Source organism: Orcinus orca, chromosome 9, assembly GCF_937001465.1.
Source record: "Orcinus orca chromosome 9, mOrcOrc1.1, whole genome shotgun sequence".
Lineage (NCBI taxonomy): Eukaryota > Metazoa > Chordata > Mammalia > Artiodactyla > Delphinidae > Orcinus > Orcinus orca.
Genome location: NC_064567.1, coordinates 21,104,308 through 21,132,033, shown reverse-complemented (window position 1 = coordinate 21,132,033; position 27,726 = coordinate 21,104,308). Strand labels below are relative to the sequence as shown.

Here is a 27,726-nt window from a genome sequence, read left to right as displayed (position 1 = left end):
CCTACCCTCTGCTTTGATAAAGAGATTGTGAGTCATTGTTTTATTTTAAAATTAATTTATTAATATTCACATATACAGAATTTAAAGGTTGATAATAAAGGATCTAAAATAATTTTTCTAAAATGTTCATTCTTAATGACTTTTTTTTTTTTTTACAGTTTCTATTACTAAATCTACAGCAGTTATTTCTCCAAATTAAAAGTCATGGAAACCTCTTTAACTATGGGATAACACTGTTTAATAGTAACAGTACTCAGCATTGATGCCCAAGAGTTTGAAAAATAGTTGTAAAATTTATCAATAATGTGATTAAACATTAAAAATTTTACCTAAAATGTATTTGTCAGATCATTGTGCTTTACTTCAGTTAGAGAATTTACATTTTACTTATGTAATTTTTAATGACAAAATCCTATTTGGTTATAAATAAAATTTTATATAGACAAATGCTTTCGGTTGTATTCAGAGGTGATGTGGGATGATGGATGGTGTACAACAGATTGTATAAAGATCCATTTTTACTAGTTACAACATTGTATCTAACTAACCAGTTATCAGAGAAAACTGACTTGTAAACTGAGACTTTAAAGAATGACCAAAGAGAGAAAGGAGGAGGAAGGGATGGGAGGAAGTGGGAGTTCATGAGAAAGACAATGAGATGTAAATAGTCCCTTGCCTAGCTGTGTAGTCTGTTCTCTAATATACAGCTGTATTCTTAAGAAACTCAGTTACCAAAAATCATATTACCACACCTATTAATTTGATATGGATAAAAAGGATTAATAACTTAAGAATAGCAATCTCAATTTTCCTATGGCAATTTCTATAGTAAAGAAATCTTAATAGCTGCTTAGAATGTAAACCTCATATAAACCTAAACAGTTGTTATTGTGTAGTCATTAAATAAAGTTTTGACTGTGGGGTTAGTGAATCAGTAGGAATGCTTTTAGCACCAAATAATAGAAGGTCCTATAACAGTGGGTTAAACAAATAGAGTTTCTTTCCCGCCATCACCCCATCTCTTTCCCTGCCACACACATGGAAACTAGAGTTAGGCAGTTACTGTTGAAAGTTGAGTGGCTCAGGGATGGCTATCTGTGAGATTCTCTTAATCTTTTTCTTCATTGTTGCACAGTGGATGTTACAGCTGTAACTGTTCAGATAGTAAAGAGGTAGCATTTGTTTCAAAAAGCAAAACTTATCCCACAACGAACTTCTGCTTATCTCATTGACCAGAATTTTACCATGTATCTATTTTTGGCCAGAAGGTGGCTAGGAAGAACTGGATTGAGAATGGAGGTTGGGTCAGCCAACCAACAGTATCAGACAAAATCAGACAAAAAAATTTTTTTTAATTGAACTATAGTTGATTTACAGTGTTGTGTTAGTTTCAGATGTGGAGCACAGTGATTCAGTTATATATATATATATATATATATTCTTTTTCAGATTCTTTTCCCTTAATAGATTATTAAAAAATATTGAGTGTAGTTCCCTGTGCTATACAGTAGGTCCTTGTTGTTTATGTATTTTATATATAGTAGTGTGTATATGTTAATCCCAAACTCCTAATTTATCCCTCCCCATCCTTTCTCCTTTGGTAACCATAAGTTTGTTTTCTATGTCTGTGGGTCTATTTCTGTTTTGTAAATAAGTTCATTTGTATCTTTTTTTTTTAAGATTCCACATATAAGGGATAACATATGTTATTTGTCTTTGTCTGGCTTACTTCACTTTATGATAATCTCTAGGTCTGTCCATGTTGCTGCAAATGGCATTATTTCGTTCTTTATTATGGATGTGTAATATTTCATTACATATATATATACACACACACACACGCATGCGCGCACGCGCACACACACACACACACACACCCCATCTTCTTTATCCATTCATCTGTCGATGGACATTGAGGTTGCTTCCATGTCTTGTCTATTGTAAATAGTGCTGCTGTGAACACTGAGGTGCATGTATCTTTTCAAATTATAGTTTTCTCCGAATGTATGCCCAGGAGTGGGATTTCTAGATCATATGGTAACTCTATTTTTATTTTTTGTAGTGAACCACATACTGTTCTCTGTAGTGGCTGTACCAATTTACATTCCCACCAACATTCCTTTTTCTCTGTACCCTCTCTAGCATTTATTATTTGTAGACTTTTTGATGTTGGCCATTCTGACTAGTGTGAGGTGATAACCTCATTGCAGTTTTGATTTGCATTTCTCTAGTAATTAGAGATGTTGAGCATTTTTTCATGTGCCTGTTGGCCATCTGTATGTCTTCTTTGGAGAAATGTCTATTTAGATCTTCTGTGCAGTTTTTGGTTGGGTTGTTTGGTTTTTTATGTTGAGCTGTATGAGCTGTTTGGAAATTAACCCCTTGTTGGTCTCATTGTTTGTAAATACTTTTTCCCTTTCTGTAGATTGTCTTTTTGTTTTGTTTATGGTTTCCTTTGCTGTGCAAAGCTTTTACGTTTCATTAGGTCCCATTTGTTTATTTTTGTTTATATTTCCATTACTGTAGGAGATTGATCCAAAAAAGATACTGCTGTGATTTATGTCAAAGAGTGTGCTGCCTATGTTTTCTTTCAGGAGTTTTACAGTATCCGGTCTTAAATTTAGGTTCTTTTACATATAGCCGTCCAGTTTTCCCAGCACCACTTATTGAAGAGACTGTCTTTTTTCTCCATTGTATATTCTTGCCTCCTTTGCAGATTGACTGATTTTTAATCTAAGCTCTGCCATTTTTTAGCTGTATAACTGTAGTAAGTTATTTAGCCTTTCTAAGCCAGAATTTTTAAAATGAGGAAGAAGAGGATGATTATTGTTATTAAAATACTACTCCTGTTCCTCCTAGTCCTATTAAAACGAGATAATACACATAAAAATCTGAGTAATTTGTCAGACAAGGGAGTTAGTACTCACAAGATATTAATTATATCATCTTTTATGTTACCACCAGCTTCATTCTTTTATTTTATTGAGGTAAAATTCACATAGCATAAAACTAACCATTTTAAAGTGTACAATTAAGTGTCATTTAGTACATTCACAATGTTGTACAGCCATCACTTCTATCTAGTTATTTCATTACCCCATAAGAAAACCTGGTACCAATTAAGCAGTTTCTCCTTTCACCCTTAACCCAGCTCCTGGCAACCAGTAATCTGCTTTCTGCCTCTATGAATTTACCTGCTTTCTGCGTCTGTGAATTTACTTGAATATTTTATGTAAATAGAGTCATAACAATATATGGACTTTTGCATTTGACCTCTTTCACTTAACATGTTTTTGAGGTTTATCTGTGTTGTAGCATGTATCAGTACTGCATTCCTTTTCATGGCTAAATAATATTTCATTGTGCAGACATACTCTCTTTTTGTTTGTCCTTTCATCAGTTGATGGACATTTGGGTTGTATATATCTTTTGGCCATTGTGAATAGTTCTGCTCGAAACATTCATGTACAGGTGTTTGTTTGAATACCTTTTTCATTTATTTTTATTATATAACTAACTAGGAGTAGAACTTTTGGGTCATGTAGTAATTCTATGTTTAACTTTTTGAGGAACCACCAAACTGTGTTCCACATTGTCTGCACCATGTATAAGAGTTCTGGTTTCCTCACATCCTTGCCAACACTTGTTATTTTGTTTTTTTTTGGTTATAGCCATCCTAGTATGTGTGAAGTTATATTTCATTGTGGTTTTGATTTGCATTTTCCTGATGACTAATGATGTTGAACACCTTTTCATGTGCCTGGTGGCCATTTGTTTATCTTCTTTGGAGAAAGGGCTATTGAGGTCCTTTGCCCATTTTTAAATTAGGTTGTCTGTCTTTTTCTTGTTGTACAAATTCCTTATATATTCTAGGTACTAAACCCTCATCAGATACATTTCTGCAAGTATTTTCTCCCACTCTATAGGTTGTCTTTTCACTCTCTTGATAGTGTCCTTTGATGCACAAAACTTTAATTTTGATGAAGTCCAGTTTATTTTATATTTTGTTGCTTGTACTTTGGAGTCATATCTAAGAATCCATTGCCAAATCCAGAGTCATGAAGATATACCCCTATTTTCATCTTAAGAGTTTTATAGTTTTACCTCTTACTTTTATGTCTTAGGTTTGATTGTATTGGTTCGATTTTGGATCACTTTTGATACATTTTGAGTTAATTTTTGTGTATGGTACAAAGTGGGACCACCAACTTCATTCTGTTCTCCTTTATCATGAGTATTACCCATTATTATGAAGCATGAAGCCACTCCAACATGTAACATGAGTTGTTTCCTAAATAGCTTTTTCCCAATGTATTTGACAAGTAGTAGTTTCCTTCTTAATTTTTATTATTGAAGACAGCCTGCATAATGTAAAATGTGTTCCCTAATGAACTGACGCCATTTTATCCTGTGTATAATAGCAAAACTTGAGCTATATTAGATATATCTATGGTAGGTCTGAGTTTTTTAATTTATAAAATTGGCAGGGGTGAATAGTAAATCTGTTTTTTTCTAGGTTTAAAATTTTACCACTGATTTTGAACATTGAATTTATTATTGAAGTGTAGTCAGTGAGAATATGTAATTGTTACTTTTGCATTCTAATTTTGTTTTATTTCATTATTCATAGTCTGTTATATCTTACTGAATGTCATTCCTTGATTAGAAGTTATCTCACTAGTCCTTTTTTCCCTCCTTCATCTATATTGTTGAGAATGATGTAGTTTCCTGGGAGAAAGTGGTGATGTTATGGTAGCTTGACTGTTGCATACTATCCTTTAGCATAAAAAATAAAAATAAAAAAATCTGCCAGTGTAGGATGAACATTATACGTTCTTGAGTTAACTGGCCAAAATTTTAACTATTCATGTTGTCTACCGATTTGTTTTAAATGGAGGAAGATATAATTTGGTTGTTCCTTTTTGTAGTACTTGATTCTGAAGCTTGAAAGGCCTGCTATAGTCCAGAATATCACGTTTGGAAAATATGAGAAAACTCATGTCTGCAATTTGAAGAAATTTAAAGTCTTTGGTGGAATGAATGAAGAAAACATGACAGAGCTATTGTCCAGGTGGGTTATGATTATGGGGAGGAAAGAGTTTCTAAACAATCTGCAGTCTTAGTTTAGTCTCTTTGTAGCTAAATCTGCATGGTTTGTTTTTTCTTGCAAAGGAGAAAAGAGTATTTCTACTATTTTATTTCTAGTGCCTTATTTTAATATTGTGCTTTAGTTAGCTTTTTCCCACCAGATACTAATTAATATTGTTACCAAAGCAGAAAGAATAAAATTTGGGGGTATTTTTCTACTTCTTATTTTTCAATCTTATTTTTGAATTGTTAATGACTTCACATATACTTCTCAGCTATAATAAAAATCTTTGCTGTAATCCTTGATGTAAAAATATAGAATCTGTCCAGAACATTAAGATTGAGTGCCCTAATCTGGAAGTAATATTCTGGGAGTTTAGTATAAATTGGAAAATAAACAGAGTAAAAGTATGTGACTGCACCTACTGCAGTGCCTACCTCTTGGAAGGAGCTCAGTAAATTTGAGTTTTGACAACATAGATCACCAGGAATGAATGTTAATTTGCCCTTTAGATGATGAAAAATGGGATAGAAGATGGAGTGGACAAATAAAGCCATGCAGTTTTAGAATATATTTGTGACATGGTGTGTCCCTTTAGCACAATATATAAGTATGTATTACGCCTAGACTACATTTGATTTAAGTCATGAAAGTATATCAGAATATAAGGCAACTTGACTTAGTGACTTTCCCATAAATACTTGAGTCAGCCCAAGTTGTTTAAGTAGAGAAGTGATACGGGTTTATTTTTATGTAGGATAAAGCGGATGCTATTAAACCAACAGAGTAAGGTTGTCTTTGAAAATTTATTCAGCTATGAAAGGAACATTGGCATCTTAGTCAGAATTTAATAACTTAATTCTTTGACAGATTCTAATATTTGGCTCTGTTTAAGTTGTAAGATATGAGTATGAATTGTTTTTAAATTTTCTTCTTACTGCTTGAATATTTTATATTGTATTTAGTTATACATTAGGGACACTAGGTATTGTCACACATTTTCATGTATTGTAGTCACATTCTTTAATTAACACAACATTTTTTCATTAGCCCTCATTTAATTAAGAGAATACAGTATAGTGCAGTTGATGTGAATGTACAAGTTTTGTCCTATATTCTCATGTTCAACTACTTCGTTACATTGTCCCTGTCATATATTCTGAGCATTCGTTGACCTTAAAATCAGAGTATGATATTAATCTCTGTTTTAGTGCATTTACTAAATTATGAAATCAGATTTGATAACGTTATTTTTTTTCACAGTGGCTTAAAGAATGATTATAACAAAGAAACATTTACCTTGAAGCATAAAATTGATGAACAGATGTTTCCTTGTCGATTCATTAAAATAGGTAAGGTTTTCAGCATTCTGGAGTAGAAATAAATTCTTTATACCATCAGTCATCAAACTAAACTACAGCCTGTGGGCCAAATCCTGCAGGTTCCCTGTTTTTATTTTAAAATAAAATTTTATGGCAACACTGCCGTGCCACTTGTTCACATAGTGTCTTTGTCTGCTTTTGCACTACATGGCAAAGTTGAGTAGTTGCAAGAGACCACCTAGCCCACAAAGCCCAAAATGTTTACTATTTGGCTGACCCCCTACTTTATAAATCTGTAATTAAGTGACAGTTATTTCAAATGGAAACTTTTCTACTTTCTCATTTGAAAGTTTCTTAGAACCTTTTCTAAATACTTTCTCATTTTATGAGATATATGGATTTGATTGCCTTGATTGTTTTATGGAAGGTTTATCAGTTCTGAAGTTATATCGTTCTAAAACCAAATATTGCCGTATTCCTTAAGGCCATATATTATGGTTATTTTCTATTCTTTTATATTTCATTTTTTGTGTGTGTGATAATGTTGGTCAAACTCATAAAACTAATTTCATAACCCATTAATAAGTTTCAAAGTAATGTTTGAAAAATGCTACCTAAGCATTTATTGTGTTTATTTAGCAAGTGTTTTTGGTTAAGAAAGTATGTGTAATGCCTCCTCAAAACTAGTGTTTTTAGGATTATTTTGTTTATCTATAAGATGGATTAGTTAGAAGGTAGGAAGGTTGAGGACTTGACTCTTTTAGTTTTCATCTATATTTCATACCTTTGAAAATATTATGTTAAAATTGAGATTAAGGTAAGTCATATCCCTTTAAGAATGATAATAAAGGCCAGAATCCCATGTTTTGATTTGGGAGAAAATTCCTCTTTTGGAAGGACCAGCTCCATAGTCATTGTTTCCCAGTCTATCAAGAGTTGGCCTGTTCATTTCATTGAGTCAAATAGTTCCATTAGACGAAAAGAATATCTGAGATCTATAAAGACTACTTATAGAGGGGAAACTATTTTTAGAATCATTGGGCTGTTTGGTGTGTTACTTTCTTTTATAAATATAGTTTTTGTTGTTATAATTAATTGTAAATAAAAAACCTGTATCCTGTTTACCTATGAGAATTTAGGAACAAGCAGATTTTTAAAATAAATTCTTGATTGTTTCTTCTTTCATGCTAATGAGTAATTCTTTCCTCAGTATGCAGACCACCCATTTCTTATAGATTCTTGCATAGCTTGAACAATTCTATGATCTTACATTCCAAATGTAGAAGCAGTGAAAATATCTTACATTTTCATGTAGTAAATTTAGATTTTATAATTTTGAAGTACTTATTCAACCTCTAATTGCTTAGTCATGCAAAATGAAATGTTCTCTTCTTGGCTTTTTTTTTCATTAGAACTGTGAATAAAAGTCTGTTTAAAGATTTTGAATAGTTTCTTCCCTTAAAAAATTTATAGGACAACAGAGGTCTCTTATGGATCAGTTAGACATTCAGATGCCTGAAAACAAGAAGTTGGACCTCTTTCCAGCCCTTTCTATCAGCCTTCTAGTTGTAGGGCATGATGATGTTTTTTACTTGACCCTGGTGGGTTAGTTTTATGGTATTCAGGCAAAATGTTAACTAGAGCTTTCCAAATAATTGAAGACACTTATTAACTCATTTGATATTTAGGGTATTAATATTTATATAACTTCATATTTCTCACTTTTCTGTTAAAAAATATTAATAGTGGTCTGCATTGTTTTTGCTTTTCAACCTTTTCCCCACATTCTCTTGATAAGTTTTGTTTTTTTAAAATAATATAAGGAAAATGTGAAACTTACCGCCTGTGTTAGGCTTTTTATAGTTTGATGTTTTTAAACTAGTTTTTTTAGTTTGATGTTTTCTTTAAAAATAATTTCGATAAAACACTTAAGTGATGTGTAGCTTTCTTTTGGTGGTGATTCACACAGATACTTGTTTACCTGGCTGGGATAAATTGTTGGAATTCTTCTTAAAAGAAAAAATGTTTTTGAATACTTCACATTTATGTTGTATAATGATATGTTTGAAAGATCTTGCTTTATTTAAAAAAAAGTTTATTCTTAAACAACACAATTTCTAAATATAGTCAGCCTTCAGTTATTCATAGTAATGGAGGGGAACAGAAGCAAGGCTTAACTCAATGGCGGATAATCTCCAAATCATGCACTGACATCTAAATATTATAATTTGCATGTATAAAGAGTATAGCTTATTCATTAAATTTGGCTTAGACCCAATTTAAGTAAGTTTGTTTACAAATTAACAAGGAAAGTAAGCCTTCATTTTTACTGCATGGCAGGGGTTAGGTTTTTAAGATCTGTTGTGGATAATCCACAGTGCCAGCATAGCTGAACTGACCTTTAAGTAAATTTTACTTTCCTTTCTTAAGTTACCTTTTGTATAAAATGAGTATGATAATACTTTCTCTGTCTAATGATAGGATAGGTCGCTATATTGGACATTTTCTTGAGTTCTTTTGTAGTTTTTGGATGAGTGGTAGTCTTATAAATTTTAATTTAAGATCATATTTATGAAGGAAATATTTTCATTTTGAATGTCTCTTTTTTATATATTTATATTCATAGAGCTCTTGATTACATGTCTTTTTACATGTAGTATTTTAAGTACTATAGAAAAAGTACATACACAAATATAATTTGAACCATCATGTCATTTCAGCAATCATTATTTAGAACTTCTTACATGTTTTTATTGTTTTGCGTTTGTAAGTGCTTTCACATGTGGTATCTCATTTGAGCACTATACTGGAAGATAAAAATCTTTCCTTTTTTGGTTAAGGAAAATGAGAGTAGAAGTCAAATGATGTGTCCCAGGGTACATAGCTAGTAAGTGATGGATCAAAGACATAGCATTTGGTATATGCTTTTGGATATGTGTTTGTACTGCTTTAAAGTAGTATAATAGATATTGTTTATGAAGCATCTGCCTAACACTCTGTGAAACAGGTATTATTACACTCACTTTACAGATGAGGAAACTGAAGTTTAGAGGTAAATTAAATGATTAGGCCAAGACCTTACAGGTAGTAGAACGTAGAGATGGTATACAAACTTAAGTCTGTCTTTTTACGAATGTTGAGTTCTTTTACTGTGTGATATATGTAAGTTTTGTTTCCTCAGGTAGATTGTAAAATCCTAGGGGATAGCAGCTGTCTTCAGACTCCTCAGATTTCAGAAGCAACAAGCAAACTGCTTGCCTCACTAGAGACATCGTATATATACTTTTTGAGTTTATTGTACAGAAATTTATAGGGATTAATCAATGGCTGTGTGAACTTAATGGAGGAAAAGTTACATCTTTATGGTGTCTAACCTCTAACAAATGTACTGAGCATTTCCTTCAATTATGAATATAGGCAATAACTTACAGTATTAGCAATACCTGTGACTTGTCACAGATAGAAGTTATAAATATTTCCCATCACATTACACCATGGCAAATATCATCATAACTTTGAAATTATGATAATTATTAGACCTGCCACTAGATCTTCTTATCTAATGTGTTAATAAAAAAGCATATATATTTCTACATCATAATTTTCTATCTTCATTATTTTTATGACTATATTTCAATACAGTTTGCTTACTCTATAATCTTATGTATTTTTCATTTTACATTTAAATCTGAGAGGGATTGGGTCACAGGGTTCACTGACTAGCCAAAGGGAGTTCACCACACAAAAAAGCCAAAGAGCCCATGCTGGAGTGAAATCTTTGATAGGGCTTAGTGTGGAAGTTGAGAGTTGGCCTTAGGAAGAAGCTTGGTTTTGAGTAAGGTTTGTAAGTAAAAAGAAAATTTAGTAAAGAAGGAGAGTTGTTGATTGGGAGGCCAGATTCAAGAGAGCAAGTTAAAGGTTTGGAAGGGAAAGCCTCAGTTGGAGATTAGATCAGATGACTGAAAACATGAAGTTGAATGGGATGAGAGTATTGGTTATAGATGACTAGAAAGGTTTATATCTTGATTCATAGCCAAGATAACAGTTATATCAGGAAATAAGAAGGTGATTTGAAGGCAGAAGGAAGTACTGATTCTTGGAAGGATTCTGGAGGAGTCCTGGTTTTTGGTAGAGGGATGACTTGGATTTCTATGAATTTTTTGGATTTTTGCAGCCTGGATGGGTGTGGGAGCTTCAGAGAAGCTTTGGCTGGATGAGTACCCTGTCTTCTGGGGGCGGGGGTAGGGGTGGGGCGGCAGGAAGGTGCCCTGATGGTGGCCTTCATGAGAGCATGTGGAAAGGTAACATTTTAAAATTGTAGCTAGTGGGAACATGCTATAAATATAAAGCACAGGAAGCTCAGCTCAGTGCTCTGTGATGACCTAGATGGGTGGGATGGGGGACAGGGAGGGAGGTGCAAGAGGGAGGGGATATAGGTATACATACAGTGTATTCATTGTACAGCAGAAACTAACACAACATTGTAAAGCAGTTATACTCCAATAAAAAAATAAATTTAAAAAGGAAGAAAATTAATATAGTAATAAGAGCTAATAATAATAGCTAACATTTATTGAGCACTTACCATGTGCCAGCTACTGTGCTAAGTGCTTTGTGTACTTATTAATCTGTAAGTAGAATAGATGCACTCTTTCAGAGTGGTTAATCTTAAATTTTTAAGATCTTCCAGAAGCTGATCTTAAAAGTACTAGCATCTTCTAAGAGCTGTGTAGCTGTCTAGACAGTAGCTTCCCAAGTGATAATACCAAAGCATATTGAATGTACCACATATATGTTTAATTGTGTTGAGATGTTGACCCCCACCAATCATACAGTCACCAAATCCTGCAGCCTAGTATGCTTGTGTACTAAATACCTTATCATTTTCTATGCATGCCATTTTATGGAAAACATATGAGAGGCACTGATCCTGATCATGTCCTTGTCTGATTATCCCATTGGAAAAACTGGTGGTTGAATTCTTAGGATACAAACTCTTAGCCTTGGGATGTGTATTAGGAGTTGCTAATCTTTTTTTTTGATGTGAGAACAAAGGCATCTTTCATTACGGAGCGAAGAAGGTGTGCTTGGAGCTCCAATTCACATTTAGGTTTCTGATATATAATATGGAGTATGTCTAATACGCAGTATTAGTGTTGTTAATGCCATCAAAAATCATTGGTAAAATTTGAAATGGGTGTATATCATTCTGCTCATTCTGTATATATGCCTTCAGTCTGTTAAAAATTAACTATAGTCTTCATTCATCTAATATATGATCTTGTGAGATGACTGCCTACTTAACCTCTCTCCCACAATTGCTTCAAAGGAATTAATAAAAGAACGTTTTACTTTCTTGAATAGATATAGTAGGAAGATTTTTTTTCCTCCTAATTTTATTGAACTTGGACCTGGAACTTGAGAATGGATTTCAGATCACTAACTAATGTTATATGTCTCTGGTCACAATTATAGACTGTGTTCTTGGGGCCTGGAGTTTCGAATCCTGTTTTATTCTGACTTTTATATTACTTAATGGTTATTGCAGTGATATAGTAGTACACTTTTTAAATGGTACTGCTACATGAAGAAATGAACACCAAAACAGTGATGATAATTCAGTATTCGTTGGTATAAACCTTTTTGAAATTTGTGTTGTTTGCACATATAAACTGAAGGCCATGTTAAACATCCCGGGAGTCCTGCATATATCCTAATGACTGGTTCCTGTTGCTTCTGTCTTGACTCACACAGCTTCCTTTAGAGGACAGAATAGAAAAGCATCTGACTTAGTACATCTTAGCTCTTCACTGAGTCTGATATGCTAGAAAAGAGCAGTGGACTTGGAAATAAGAAGACCTGATATCAGATATTGTGGATATTCTGTTTTGATACTTAATCAAAAATTGGCAAGTGTTAGTTTCTTAAAGGTAGTTGAATTACTCAGCCTGAACCATGTCAATGTTATATTAAAATCCATTGGCCTGTCTTGTACTTTGAATCAGTCTCTCATCCATGCATGGTTTTGTAAAATCATTCATTGGTCATTTAGAAAATGTGATTCCCTAAGTTATGCACATCTTTCAAATGTTGGAACATTTCATTATATAATATTTTTTTTAAAATCACAACGTTATTATCACCACCAATCTCATCAGAAAAGTACTGGGTAGTAGCTAAGTTCACAATGGTGAATACTAATTTTCCGAAATTCTAATTTTTCCTCAAAAGTTTGAATTTTATCCTTGGCAAGAAAACTGTCATTTGTTATCCTTGAAATGACAGGTAAACATCTGTCAAATACCCAAATCTAAATAATCATAGATTGTCAGTTTTTCTTTTAAGGGCTATTTCAGTGGTTATTTCAGCTCACAACTCAGCTTACACAGGTTCTTTTTCTTGAGACAGCCTTCATGCTTTGGTATGCAGCAAAAGTACTTTATGTGTACTTTCCATTGTATCACACAGAATATTAAAGTGATGTGTACTTAATGATAGGAATTTATTAAAATTTATTCTTACACATCATCAGAGACATTCTTAAATGAATTGTCTTTTTGTTTTTTAACTGCAGGTGTGTGATGGTAAGGAATACAGTTCAATTCATACTGTATTAAGAAATACTGGGACACTTTCATGCTACTTTTTGTGGCACTACCAAGATGCCAACAGTTTTATTCAGCATCGCCTTTGCACCATGAGTGCAAATGTCAGTACAGTTTAAAAAAAAAAGGCTATAAAGCCCTAGTCTTATTATGAAAAATAGTTTTGACCACATGGGACCTCCTAAAAGGGTTGTGGGGATCCCCAGGAGCCCATGGATCACAGGTTAAAAACCTCTACTCTGTCCTGTCATTGCTGGTATGAAATGTTATCTTCATCCTATGTTAAATTCCTCTGGATCCTTGAGATATTTTTGGATACGCTCTTCTGCTCCAGTGATTTTACTTCGTTTTCCTTTGCTAATATCAAACTTACAATTACTGTATCTTTTAGTATGTTTATTTTCTTATTATTTGTATTATTTTAGATATTTTGTGTTACTGATTTTTTTCAGATCAGCTTGTCTGGTTACATGTCAAGAAAAAAGTTGGATATATACCATTAGGATTATGAGACTACATTAAATTTATAATTAATTTGAGGGGAATTAATATGTTTACAATTGAGTTTTCCCATCTAGGAACATATTAAGTAAAATTTTTATGTTTTAAAATTTTATTTTCTTGCATATTTTAAACTTTATTCTAAGATATTTTAAGCTTTTTTTGCTATTACAAAGGAGACTTTTCATTACATTTTCTAGTTGGGTTTTCTAGATACAGGGAAAGTTGATTTTCATGTTTACCTTGCATACAAACTTTAAAAGTTTTTCAGTTAAATCTCTTGAATCTTTTAGATAGATAAGCTATACCATCTTCAAGTGATAATATTTTTTCTTAATTTGCAAATTTTTTTCCTGATTGCATTAGCTAAGATCTCCCACATAGCGTTGAGTAGTACAGATATTGGGCCTCTTTGTCTTGTTCCTGACTTGAGTGTGAGTACTTAATGTTTCTCCATTAGTTTTGGTTTTGGTTTTTTGGGTTTTTTTGAGGTTTTTGATACTTAAAAAAAAATCTAGGTAACGAAGTTTTCTTTTGCCTTCTATTCCTTATATATTGAGGTGTTTTTTTTTTAAGTAAATTTTATTAGTTTGCTCTTAGCATCTGTTGAAGTAATCAGATGTGTTTCTCTTTTACTTTGTTAACATAGTGAATTACATTAATGTTGCTCCTGTTGAACCAACCTTCCATTCCTGGAATGAACTCTATTTAGTTACAGTGAAAATCTGGTAGAATTTTTTTTCAGCCTTTTAAAAAATTTATTATTTTTTAAAATTTTGAATATATACTCATAGCTGAGATTGTCCTTAAAACCTTTCTCTTCTGGTTTTGTTTTCCAGGTTATGCCACTTTGATAAGTAATTGAACTTTCAGTCTCTTTCTATGCTGTGATACAGTTTAAATTATATAGTAATTATTTGTTTCCTGTGGTTTGGTAAAATTCACCTGCTAAATCATCTAACCCTGGTCCTGTTTTTTGGGGGATAGATAAATGACCACTTTGAGTTTATCTTCAGTGTCTTTATAATTAAAGCAACCTCATGATGGCATGGATCATAGGTTTCTTTTTGCTACTGTGGCCCCAGCACCCAATAGTGCAGTGCTGGGGATATAGAAAGTATTCAGTAAATTTGTTGAATGAATCCTAATAAGTTTGAATAGTGATTTTACTTTGCTGAAGTTTTATTTGAACTATGTTAATTTTTTTTCTTTTTCTTTCTTATTTTTCTCCTCAAAGTTCCACTCTTATCGTGGGGACCCAGCTTTAACTTTAGCATCTGGTATGTTGAACTTAGTGGCATTGATGATCCCGATGTAGTACAACCCTGTCTCAACTGGTATAGTAAGGTAGGACTGTATTTTAAAATCCTGATTTCATGCTTCAAGTGCCTATAATAAAGAGAGAATTGTGTCACTCTCTTCTCTTAATTGAGAATAATTTAAAATATTGAGAATAGTAATAATAGTTATAAAGATTAATCAACATTTATTAAGCATTTACGTTTTGCCGGGTTCTAAGCTTCTTTATCACTTATTTACTCATTGCCACTCTATGAAATAGGTACAGTTATTATCCATATTTTACGGGTGATGAAGTGAAACACAGGTTAAGTATTTTGCCTAAGGCCACACAGTTGTAAAGTGCTCAGGGCAGTATATCAACTCAGTCTGGCACCAGAGTCTGCTATTACATTATTATACCCATCTGTCTCTGAATTTTGTTTTTAACCTATATTGATAGAAACATTTAAACATAGTTTTTAGTGGGGTAGTTTTGGTTCCAGATTGCTTATATTCTATATTCCTCCATTGTGTTTGTGTTGAGTAAAATAGGAATATTTACTTTTCCTTTTAACTAAAATTTCAAATAGTTTCTATAAATATTATGATCTTATTCTTATAAGGAGTATAAAGGTGATATTTAATAATTTTATTCATAGGTCATTTTATACAATAAATGCAGCCTGAAGAATGTGAATTTAAATGATTAAGTAATAGGTCTTTGATTTTTTTGAACACCTTTAATGCTTCACCTTTGTTTCTGATGTATCTCTATTTGACTCTTTTGGCTATGTTTTTGTGGGGGGAGGACTATTTCTTGTTAGGGGAATGATAAAGCTTTAGTCTAATCACTATTTCCTGATATCTTTATTTGCAGATAGGGCTGAATTGTCAACTCATAGGCGATTGGGAAGCAATATAGGTTCTTCCTAAGGTTTTTTTTATATAGAATTTCAGCCCTTTTCTGGTCAGCTTAATTGAGGAACTTTCTGTTTGATTTATTTTTGGCATTCGGTTATATTCCATTTAAAATAGATGCTGGCTTTTTGTATTTTCTGTATGTTTTTTATATATTCTTGGATTACCTGTAATATTGTAAATTCTTTCAAGGTAGAGATGATATTTTTAAACATTAAAAATCACCTTTACAGTGTTATACACTTAATAGTGCTTAGTATATACTTATAATCTTCTAAATTCTGTTGGTTCTTCTTAAAAAAATAATGAGTAAGCTTTTCTGATACTTAAAAATTTTTTTTTCTCTTTAGTCTATGATGTGTACATGTGTCTTCTTTAATATACTCACAAATCTCTTGATATTGTAGGAAGCTGCAAATTTCACCTTTTTTCCCCAACACTGTGGACAGATTATATTTGAGAACTTAAAATTGTTCAGTCATTAACTTGTCAAGTTCTCTCTACTTATTGTGAACCTCTAGAAATTAAAGTCTTCACCCTCTTTGAATTTCAATCCTTTTTCAAAGCATTATAATTTTGTTTCATAAATCCTCTCCTACTGTGTATCTGTATGCAGCCTGATAGAAAATTTAAAATGTGGATGTGATTCATACTCCTAAAGTCAGCATGATAAAAAGGTATTATTGTTTAATATGGTTCCAGATAGTTAGGATAAATCTTTATTCAGAGGCTAAGCATAAGAAACTATTAATGTGAAGTTAGTTTGGATATAGAATCATTCTTTTGTTATTTGATGAAGGAAAATATTAGTTAACTAGAGTGTTTAAGGAAAAATATTTTGATCACCTTTTATTAATAAAAAATCAGAGACTATAAAGTGATTAGTGTTTCAAGTCTTGTAAATTTTCCTGCCTATTAAAGAGTAAGGCTTACAAGTAAATTGTATTTTTGCTTGGTTATTATGCACTGCTTCTGTGTCATCAGTTTAGTTTATTAATTCTTATTTAGGAAATTATAGAAATAACATATTCTTGAATTAAATTTTCTTTTAAATTCTTTATATGAGCTTGTTTTTTGGCATTCTTTGGCATCCTTTTCTGGGGGAGATTTAGTAAATTGAATATTTCTTTTGGGATTGTAATTAATTGAGATTTTTACTTTATAGCTGTTTAATCGATGAGGTAGCCCAGGTTTAGAAAAAAAATTATAAAACTTTGAATAGTCTCTTTCTGATGATTTTGAATCATAAAACCTGTTTGTGAATTTGAAATTCATGAACATTTGATAATATTTGTCATTCAAGTAATAACTTATTACTAAGAACAAAGAGCATAAACATTTATGTATATTATTTAATGGTTTCTGTGCATTCAGTACCAACATTGTTATCTGATTAGTAAAAGCCTTGGAAGTTATCATTTTTACCATCTTAAGTAAGCTTTGATAAATAGTTTTTCTGGTTCTTTTCTTGAAAGTTCAGGCTCTAGAACTAGGCCTGGTTTCATCTTTTAATATCTTTTATCTTCATGAAGTATATGCCTGATAATATCGTATACGTTCATCTCTTTAATATCTTTCTGCTATATACTTTGTGACCTTTGGTGAGTTATTACAATTGACTAAGCTTCAGTTTTGCCATTTAATAGTGGATATAATAATGATACTAATGAATAGGGTTAGTACAGTGCTTAGTTATGCTTAGTATACTTAGTTAATGCTTAGTAAATGCTCACTTTACATTAGTAATTATCACTTATTGTTTCCTACAGTAATAACTAACCAAATCTCTTCTTTTCATACCTTCTCTTGTGTTCCAGTAGTACCGTGAACAGGAAGCTATTCGCCTTTGCCTAAAACACTTCAGACAACATAACTATACAGAGGCCTTTGAATCACTGCAAAAGAAAACCAAGATTGCCCTGGAACATCCCATGTTAACAGATCTGCACGATAAATTGGTACTGAAGGGTGATTTTGATGCTTGTGAAGAATTGATTGAAAAAGCTGTAAATGGTATGTCATAAACATGTAAACTTAGATTGGTTATTAGGGTGATTTTAAGTATATACAAGAAGCAGGTGTTTTAAAAGAATATAGGTTTATGCCAGTTCTTAGTTTCTTTCTTTCTTCCCCCCCCCCGCATCTCTTTACCCTGTAAAGTTGTTAGCTCTTTGAATTAAGGACTTATTTTATGTAAGACAGGTCCATAATGTAATAATGAGACTTGAAAAATAAGAAAGTAACATACTTGAACTCACATACCTAAATTTAAGTTGTCATCTTGGAAAACCATGCACTTATAAATGCTAACATTGATTAATACTGAACTACTTAGAAAAAGTCTTTTAATGTTACCTTCAGTATCAGTGACCTATTCCTTTACATATTTTTGCTGGTAGCAGATTGTCATTTTTTTTAATAGTGTAATTTGAGGGTGAGGAGTGCTTGGATAAGTCAAAAAATTTTATTATTATACAGTTAATAATGAATGAGGAGATTTGTATTGGAAACATCGTCTGTGTGATGTGGATGCTACATAATTGCTGATTTTCTTGGGTAGCCTGTATTCTGGCTCTGAAAGAAATGTGAATATTGGAACATAATATAATCTCCCAAAGTAATTGTTTCGGAGGATGACACCAATTGAATATTTAAGGTCTGGTATGTTTTGTTATTTAAAATAAGGAACTCTGTTGTTGCTGTATAGAGTAGCATCCTTTAAAAAAACCCTACACTTTCATAGTAACAAAGAACAGAGTAGGTGCTGTGGTATAATAAAAAGTAAATATTTGGTGTTTTCTCTTTCCTGGCACACAGCTCCTAAAACCCTTGGGATCTGCGGGGTGATGAGTGTCTTTTGTATGCTGAGATGACTGGTGGCTGGAGTCCCTAGATAGCTTCAGATCTCCAGAAAGATCAAACCATGTGATTAGAGGGCTGAAACTTTCAACCCCACCCCTGACCTCTGGGGAGAGGAGCAGGGTCAGAGATGGTGTTCAGTCACCTAAAACCATGTTTTAATCAATCATGCCTACATAATGGAACCTCTAAAAAAGCCCTAGAGCTTGACAGACAGACACACACACACACACACACACACACACACACACACACACACACACACACACACACACACACACACACACACACACACACACACACACCCTGTACCTTGCCCTACATCTTTCTTCCATTTGGCTGTTTCAGACTTGTATTCTTTATAATAGACCAGGTTACTCTAGCATTATCGAACCTGAGTGGGGGTTGTAGGAACCCCCAATTTATAGCTGGTAAGTCAGAAGTACCAGTGGCTTGGGATTTGCGATTGGCATCTGAAGTGGGAATAGTCTTGTGGAACTGAGCCCTTTAACTTGTGAGATCTGACACTGACTCCAGGTAGATAGTGTCAGAATTGAATTGATTCTCGGTTGGATACCAAGTTGGAGTCAGAGAATTGGAGAAATGGTTGGTGTAAGGAGAAGACCCACACATTTGGAGTAAGAAGCATTGTGAGTGAAAACAGCTTAATGCTGAATTATGAAACTTGTGGAATGATACAAAGTTGTATAGAAATTCTGTTCTTTTTACGGAAAGAAATAAAGAATAATAGACTTTCTCAGTGCTCTGTTTTCATATATTTTAGTCTTATCACTATCATTTATTATTATTAGTTACTCATTTATCAGATATTGGTTGAATATTTTACAGCTAAACAGAACCAGTACTGCCTTCTTTGAGTTTATAAATTTAAAGTTAACTCAAAATGAATTGCTTGCAGCTCCATTGTGTTATAATAACAAACCTGCCTCTCAGCCTTGTATATTGTTACTGTTTATTTAATTGGTGATGATACTTGCAAATAAATGATTACTACGTTTGAAATAGAATATACTTTGGAGTATACCGAAATGGAACATATATAATAATCTCTTACCAAACCATCAAAATGCCACTAATGAAAGTATATGTGTGTGTGTGTGTGTGTGTGTGTGTGTGTATGCCATTTCTGAGAATGAATTCTGTATTTTTTAACTATACGATGAAGAAGGCACAAGTAATTTTATGGTTTTTTTGTTTTGTTTTAAATCTTTAAGGCATTTAATATTTTGTTAAGGTAAAGTAAACAACAGAACCACCAGCAATTTTGTGTAATTAGTTAGCTAAAAACAGGTTTTAAAATTGTCTCTTTAGCAATATACTCATTTACGAGAAGCTGTTAACATCATGTGCAACTCTGCTACTGCAGAGACTTAACTTATCCTTCTGACTCTAGGAAGAAACCAAGTTTAGGAAAATTGATAGTAACTATTCTTGAGACTTAACAGCCAAGTCATACTTTTTATACTCCTCACTGGCTTGGAACAGTGTTTAGTTAATAAACATTCCTTCCAGGGTTGTTCAGTTTGCTGCTGACTGCACTGATGATGATTTGTTGGACAAATAAGGAAGTAAACACTGCAAAGTTTTTTGGCTTCTCCTCTGTTAAAAACATAGAAGAGAAGGGTAAGAAGTTCCTGCCTGGTAAATAAGAAAGTCTAGGGAATCAGAAGCATCTTTCAAATTTCTTACAGTGGAGGAAACAAAAGCTACTTTTAGTGTATTTGGTATATTAGTATGCTCTTCTTCAAGTATGGTCTATATTTTAAGAAAGTGTTGGGCTGTATTTATTTCTCTAATAGGCTTCCTATTTGCCTAGAAACATCCCTACATTTACGTTTAATTTCATTAGAGGTGATGCCTGAACCAATCATTGCTACTTCCTCTTTGACAATGCCAGGGAAAAAAGGTAGAATCCAATGATGATAGGCAAAAGTAATCACCCAGGAACAGAATATACTTAAAGAAAACCTCCCTTTTGCAGTGTTTATCTTATTTGTTAATGAAATAAAAGTTTGCTTTTGTGAGACAAGGGGGAGATAAAGTTTAAAGTTTAATAAAGTAGTCCTAAAGTTTAAACTTGAGGTCTTTATCTCTCTCCCTCCCTTCTTCCCTCTTCCCCTCCTCCTTTCTTTTTTCTCTACTCCACCCCGCACTCCTGCCCACCCATACCCCACCCTGTATCTCTCCCTTCCCATACCTTAGTTTATGCCATAGTTGTTAATTATATGGTAGGCCTGTTTCCCTCTCCTTAGAATTTTTTTGAGATCTCAAATCTTGTTGGAGTTACTTTTGTGGCAAGGTTTTTAACTACAAGTTTAGTATTGTTAATAGATATCGGGCTATTTATTGAGGGAATATTGGTAGTTTGTGTCTTTTGAGGAATATGCCCATTTCATCTAAATTGATGAATTTACTGGCATAAAGTTGTTTATATTCCATTATTGTCCTTTATGTCATATCATGTTCTTGATATTGGTAATTTTTGTCTTTCATTTCTTGGTAGTCTGGCTAGAGATCTATCAGTTTTATTTTAAGAAAACAGCTCTTGGTTTCTTTGTTTTATCTTTTCTCTCTATTTCATTGATTTCTGTATCTTTATTATTTCCTTTTTTCCACATACTTTGGTTTTAATTTGCTCTTCTTTTCCTAGTTTCTTAATATGAAAGCTGAAGCCATTAGAGATTCTTCTTTTCTAATGTAAGCATTTGGTGTTAAGAATTTCCCTTAAGCACTGCTTTAGTTGTATCTCACAAATTTTGCTATGTTGTTTTCATTTTCATTCAGTTTAAAATACAGTTGACCCTTAAACAGCGTGGGGGTTAGGGGCGCCAGCTCTCCCTCCCCTGTCCTACCGCTTGCACAGTTGAAAATCCACGTGTAACTGATTCCCCCAGAACTTAACTACTAGTAGCCTACTGTTGACTGGAAGCCTTACCGATAACATGAATAGTCAATTAACACATATTTTATATGTTACATATATGTACTGTATTCCGACAATAAAATAAACTAGAGTAAAGAAAATGTTATTAAGAAAATCATAAGGAAGAGAAAACATTTACAGTGTGTACTATGTTTATTAATATCGTAAGTTTACATTATCTGTTTACAAGATAAATTGTCAGTACCTGTGTCAATATTGTCTTAGTGATACAAAACACTGTACGTATTATATGTATTACTAACACTAGACATCAAAGATGAAAGTTAATGTGGAAAAAGAAATTCATATTTGTTTACAGGTCTAACAATTCATGCATTGGTAATGAAGCAGCAGCAATATGATTGCTTTACAGTAGTCTAGTGTAATTGATACAATCGCTTCACAATAGCTTAGTCTTTATGCTAATGAATGAATTGTTATAAAATTTTTATGGCATACAGTTTTAGTCGTATTTATAATACAGTATTGGAAACATTGTTATATTTTCTAAAAACTATTTACCTCTGATCATAGGCTGATAGTTTCTCCAGTTGAGAGAGGGTGGGAGGGGGGCATACTGTACAGTAATGTAATTCTTTGAAAGCAAAGTTATAAAACAGTAGGAAAACCAACACATTATTAATTTTATATTAAATAGCACTCACCTTATGCCTGTATAAATATGGATAGAGTAGTACCTACATATTTTATGCATTCATGACTTACCTCACCTTTTCTTAATTTTCTTGACATTTCTAGGCTGTGTGGTTCATCTGCGAGTTTTTTCAAACTGTTGAAAATCTCCAAAAAAATTTCTAATATATTTATTGGAAAAAACATCCACATATAGGTGGACATGTGCGGTTCCAGCCTGTCTTGTTCAAGGGTCAGCTGTACTTAGGCATAATGACACATTTTTCTTTCCAACCCTGATAACTTTTTCCCCCTTGTGTTTAATCTCTGCCAGGATCTTTAGAAAAAGATTGCCATGGCATAATTATAGTGGATAACCCTGTGTAGTTCATGATTCCAGAAGAAATGCTTTTTACATTTCATTGTTAAATATATTTTTGATCTGGGGTTTTTGGAGATTCTGTATCAGATTCCAAGATTCCTAAGAGTTTGTGTCATAAATGGATATTGGATTTTGCCACTTTCTCTCTACCTTTTGTGATATGATTTTCCTACCCTATTAATATATGAAATCATAGTAATTGATTTTCTAATGTTAAACCTCATATATACTTAACTTTGTTTTGTATTTTTTAAATTTATTTTGGGTTTAGATTGACTAATGTTTTGTTAGAATTCTTCCAACTATTTTTGTTAGTAAGGTTGACCTTGTAGCTTTTCTTTCTCATATCTTCCTGTTCAGGTTTAGTATCATTATTAGGCTAATTTCACATAATGTGTTGAGGAGTTAACCTTTTCTTCCTATTTTCTGAATAAATGTAAGATGTGAATTATTTCTTTCTTAAATGCTTGGTTGAATTTACCATTGAGCTATCTGTGCTTGAGATTTGCTTGCAGGAATATTTTTAGCTTACCAATTCAGTTTCTTGAAACTTCGTAGGACTATTCAGAGTTGTTTGATTGGTTGATTGAGCTTTAACAAATTACACTTTTCTAGTAGTTTGTTTTAGTTTCATCTAAAATTTCAAGCTTATGGATGTGAAACCGTACCTAATATCCCCTTATTATCTGTTTAATGTTTGTAGAATTTCTTGAGATGTCCCTTTTTTTCATTCCTTATATTGGTTATTTATGAATTCTTTCTCCCTCCCTAATCCATTACTTTCTTTTTTTTTTAAATAAATTTATTTTATTTATTTATTCTTGGCTGTGTTGGGTGTTCGTTGCGGTGAGCGGGGCTACTCTTCGTTGTGGTGCGCGGGCTTCTCATTGCGGTGGCTTCTCTTGTTGCAGAGCACGGGCTCTAGGCATGCGGGCTTCAGTAGTTGTGGCTCGCGGGCTCTAGAGCGCAGGCTCAGTAGTTGTGGCACATGCGCTTAGTTGCTCCGTGGCATGTGGGATCTTCCAGGACCAGGGATCGAACCCATGCCCCCTGCATTGGCAGGCGGATTCTTAACCACTGCTCCACCAGGGAAGTCCCCCCAATCTATTGCCTTCACCATAAGCTTAGCAAGTTCAGTGATCTTTTGAGGGAACCAACTTCTGGTTTGTTGATTCTTTATGTTAACTTTTATGTCCTTGGCTTATGCTCTTTATTTAACGTCTTCTTTCCCTCTTTGAGATGAATATGCGTTTTATAATTTATTGAGATTGATGCTTAGCTTATTAATTTTCAGACTTTGTTATTTCCCCATATATGCATTTAAGGATATAAATTTCCTTCTTCTTCTTTTTCAGTTGTGCTAGGAAGTGTTTTCATTTTTGTCCAGTTCAGTAATTTCATTAGGAAATGATATTGCTCTTTTTTGAGTCATAGTTATATAGAAATACAGTTTTTAATTTCCAAATACATAAAGATTTTCTGGCTCTTTTCCTCATTACTGATTTCTGGCATAAATGCATAGCGGTCAGAGTACATATTTTGTACTATTCCAATTCTTTGAAATTTGGTAAGACTTACCATATGGCCCACTTTGTTCAATTTTTATAAACATATTAGGTACACTTGGACAGAAATCCAGTTCTTTAGTTGTTACTGCAATGTTCTATATATGTCCAGTTGGTCCAGTTTGCTAATCATGTTGCATAAATCTGCTTTACCAATAATGTTTTCTGTCTGATTCTCTCAATTACTAAGAAAAATGTGTTAACATTTCCTACTATGATTATGGAATTGTCTCTTCTTATAATTCTGTCAGTTTTTGCTTTGTATATTTTGAAGCTATGTTTCTAGATGCATACAAATTTTAAATTCTTCCATTTTGAATGAAATCTTTTATCTTTAAGTGTGTTTTTATCTCTACTAATGTTGTTGCCTTAAGTTATAAATTGTCTTACATTAATATGTCTGCTTTCATTTGGTAAATATTTACATATCTTTTCCATCTTTTAACGTCAAGCTTTCTGTATCCTTTTTTCAAAGAAGTATCTCTTGTAAATTTAGTTGTTTTTTAAAAACTCTGCCTTCTTTTGATTTGAACATTTATTTCATTTACATGATTGAATTACTGGTAAATATATGGGTTCAAACCTACCATTTTACTTAATATATTTTGTCATGTCCTTTATTTCTTGTTTTTGGTTGTTGTCTCTTACCTTTTTAAACTTTTTAATCTTTTCATTTTTTTATTTGGAAGTAACACACTCTGTATTTTATTTATGGTGAGTCCATAAATAACCACAAATATACATACTTAACAAAATTTATCAGTACAAGGACTTAGTGGACTTTGAACTCCCATCTACTTACCTTCCAACTCATATGCTATGGTTGTTCTTTATTTTGATACCATATTCAGAGACCCTAGAAGATATTACTGTTCTTGTTTTATACAGTGTCCATTAATTTTACCCAAATATTTACTAATTTTTTGCTCTTCACTACTATTTGAATCTTTGATTTTATACCTAAGATCATATTCCTTCTGCCTTAAGCACATCCTTTAGAATTTCTTCTAATGCAGATTAATTCTCTCAGTTTTTGTTTGCTTGAAAATTTGTCTCTTTTCTTGAAGGATATTTTCACTGGGTATAGAATTCTAGATTGACAATTATCTTCTCCAAATACATTTTCAATGTCATTTCACTGTTAACCAGTTTCCATTGTTGCCAGTTTCAACTATTGCTCTTTTGAATGCAATCTCTCTTTTTGCCTATGGCTGTTTAAATATTTAAATATATTAAACATATCTTTGTTTTAGATTATTTTGTAGTTCTATAAACAGGACAACTCCAGTGTGGTGACACTGTCAATTAACTATTATGTATTTTTGTTTTCTTTCAGTTAGATGTATATCTTTTATTTTCTCATTTTAATTGCACATTTATGTTGAATTTTTCAACCTTCTCTAAATTCTTTCTCTCTTTTCCATTACTATATTGTTAGTAGTGTTTTCCTTCCTTCTTATTTTGGTCTTCATTTCTGTTATGTATTCATTTTGTTTTTCTTCCTCTTTTCCTTCAACTCTGACATTCATGTTTTATTTATCTTTGTTGTCATACCATATCTCTTCCAACTATTTATATCTCTGTTTTCTAACTGTATCTCTAATTTGTGCTCATCTTTTATAAAGAGAGTTTCTTACTTAACTTTTATATTCATGGAAAAGTATTTGGCCATTTTCATCAATTACATGACTACATTTTTCTGTTGAATCAGATTCTTTTGCCACTTAAAATTGTTTTTCTTTTCCTTTTTATATCTTTATATGAATTCTGAGTTGGTTGTTTTTGAGTTTTATTAATCTTTGAATGAAATGAGTTTTTCCTGTTTTAAATAGGTTCTTAAGACTGTGTTCTAGAACAGCAAGATTTTTCCTTATGGTATTGCTTTTCTCTCGGGACACTTTCTTCTCAGCAGTGCTCCTAATGCAAAATCTCTCTTTTTTGTTTTTCATCAGACTGCTTCCTGAAAGATGGCTTCTTTCCCTAATTCCTGTTCATTCATGCCTTTGTGCTTTTTTTTTGTTTTTTTAATTGGAGTATAGTTGCTTTAAAATGTTGTTTTTGTTTCTGCTGTACAGCAAAGTACATCGGCTATACATATACATATATCCTCTTTTTTGGATTTCCTTCCCACTTAGGTCATGCCTTTGTGCTTTTGTTTATGTTGTATTCCCTTCCCTGATTACTTTTCCTTTTTATCACCATGCACTTGAGACTCATTCTTCAAGGCTAGCTCTTTCAAGCTAGTTTTTAAAAATTATTCTTGCACCTCAGTTGCTCCTCCTTCTCTTAATTCCTATTTGCCTTTGTACCATATTTCTCATTTTGTGCATAAAAAATTATTAGTTTTTTGCCAAGTATAGTTCCAAATATTACTTCATTATTATAACTATTCATGTATTCAAAGGCCAATATGCCATCTACTCTAATAAACACTATATATGAGTTAATTCAATTCTTGTACCTGCTTTCTAGGTAAGTATTATTGTTATTTCAATTTAATAAATGTCAGTGATTAAGTAATTTGCCTAAGACAGCATAGCTGGTAAGTGGCAGAGCTAAAATTTGAATCTATTCATCTTACCACCATGCTTTACCATCCAAGTAAATATTTACTGGTTCAGTTTCCCCAATATTTATTGTTGTAACGTAAATTGTTATATTTCATGTATTTCTTTTTTCAGAATTTAATCAAACTGCTGAAATGCATAATTTTTAAAAAAAATCTCTTTTACCCAGCCATTATTATTCTTGAACTATAAAAACTTTTTTATGCTGTACCTGTAAATGAATTTTTAGTTTTTTCTTTAAAAAAAAATCTCTGTGTTGGTGAAAAATTAGTTTGATAAAAGTTTCAATGTAGGCAGCAGTACTGTATTCTGTGCTGTTTTCTTTTTTAATCTTGGATGAGGCTTGAATATATTTTTTTTTCTTTAAAAAAAATTATGTACTTTCACCATTAGAGACAAGAACAACTTGTGCCTAATTAGGACTGTATGAAACGTGTTTAGTTATTATAGTCATAATCATAGGGGAAAAATGAGATGGTATTGGACCGGGAGCCTTTCAGTAGTTTGAAAATTCTTAGCAACTGGGTCTTAGTTTGATTTCTCCTAAGTCATATTTTCAGTTCTTTTGGATAGTTTTACTTTTGGCAGACACTTCTGATTTTCTGCTTTAGATTTTTGTCAAAAGTAGACATATAGAAATATTAGCAACTGCCTGAATTCTTAAAATACAGAAGTAATTTTTTAAAATAGTTCATAAACATTTAAATGCCTTACTTTTTTGCTTTTGAGACTTTTAAAACAGTGTTAAGAGGTGTTTTCATATTTTTGTAGATGAGAATGTCATTGTTTCAATAGAAAGCTCAGATTTTTTGCTGAATCATATAGAATATATGCAAGTAAGCATACCAAACAAAAGGCGACCTTTCAAGAATTAGAAATATAAGGAACATGGCGAGATTATTTTGGCTGCAGAGGTGTCAGCTTTTCATTTGTTTTTAGGCCTTGAAAGGGAGTTCTTTAACATTAAAACAAGGAACTGAAAGCAATGTATTTTTAAAAAATCTTTACCCTGCTTTAATGTTTGTAGCATTTTTATTGATCACCTCAAGGATTTCAAGCT

General features: G+C 32.5%; 1 protein-coding gene across 4 annotated transcripts in view; it reads left to right on the top strand.

Moving 5' to 3' along the window:
• MKLN1 (muskelin 1) overlaps window positions 1-27,726 on the top strand; it is a 187,448-nt gene that overhangs the window by 63,532 nt on the left and 96,190 nt on the right. For 3 of the 4 annotated variants that reach the window (XM_033432437.2, XM_004272186.3, XM_033432438.2), the window contains 4 exons: window positions 4,929-5,071; window positions 6,353-6,441; window positions 14,755-14,864; window positions 17,537-17,729. In XM_033432437.2, coding sequence (XP_033288328.1) covers window positions 4,929-5,071; window positions 6,353-6,441; window positions 14,755-14,864; window positions 17,537-17,729 — 535 coding nt within the window. Of the gene's footprint in view, window positions 1-4,928; window positions 5,072-6,352; window positions 6,442-14,754; window positions 14,865-17,533; window positions 17,730-27,726 lie in introns of those variants that run through there. The other variant, XM_033432440.2, reaches the window with a different exon arrangement.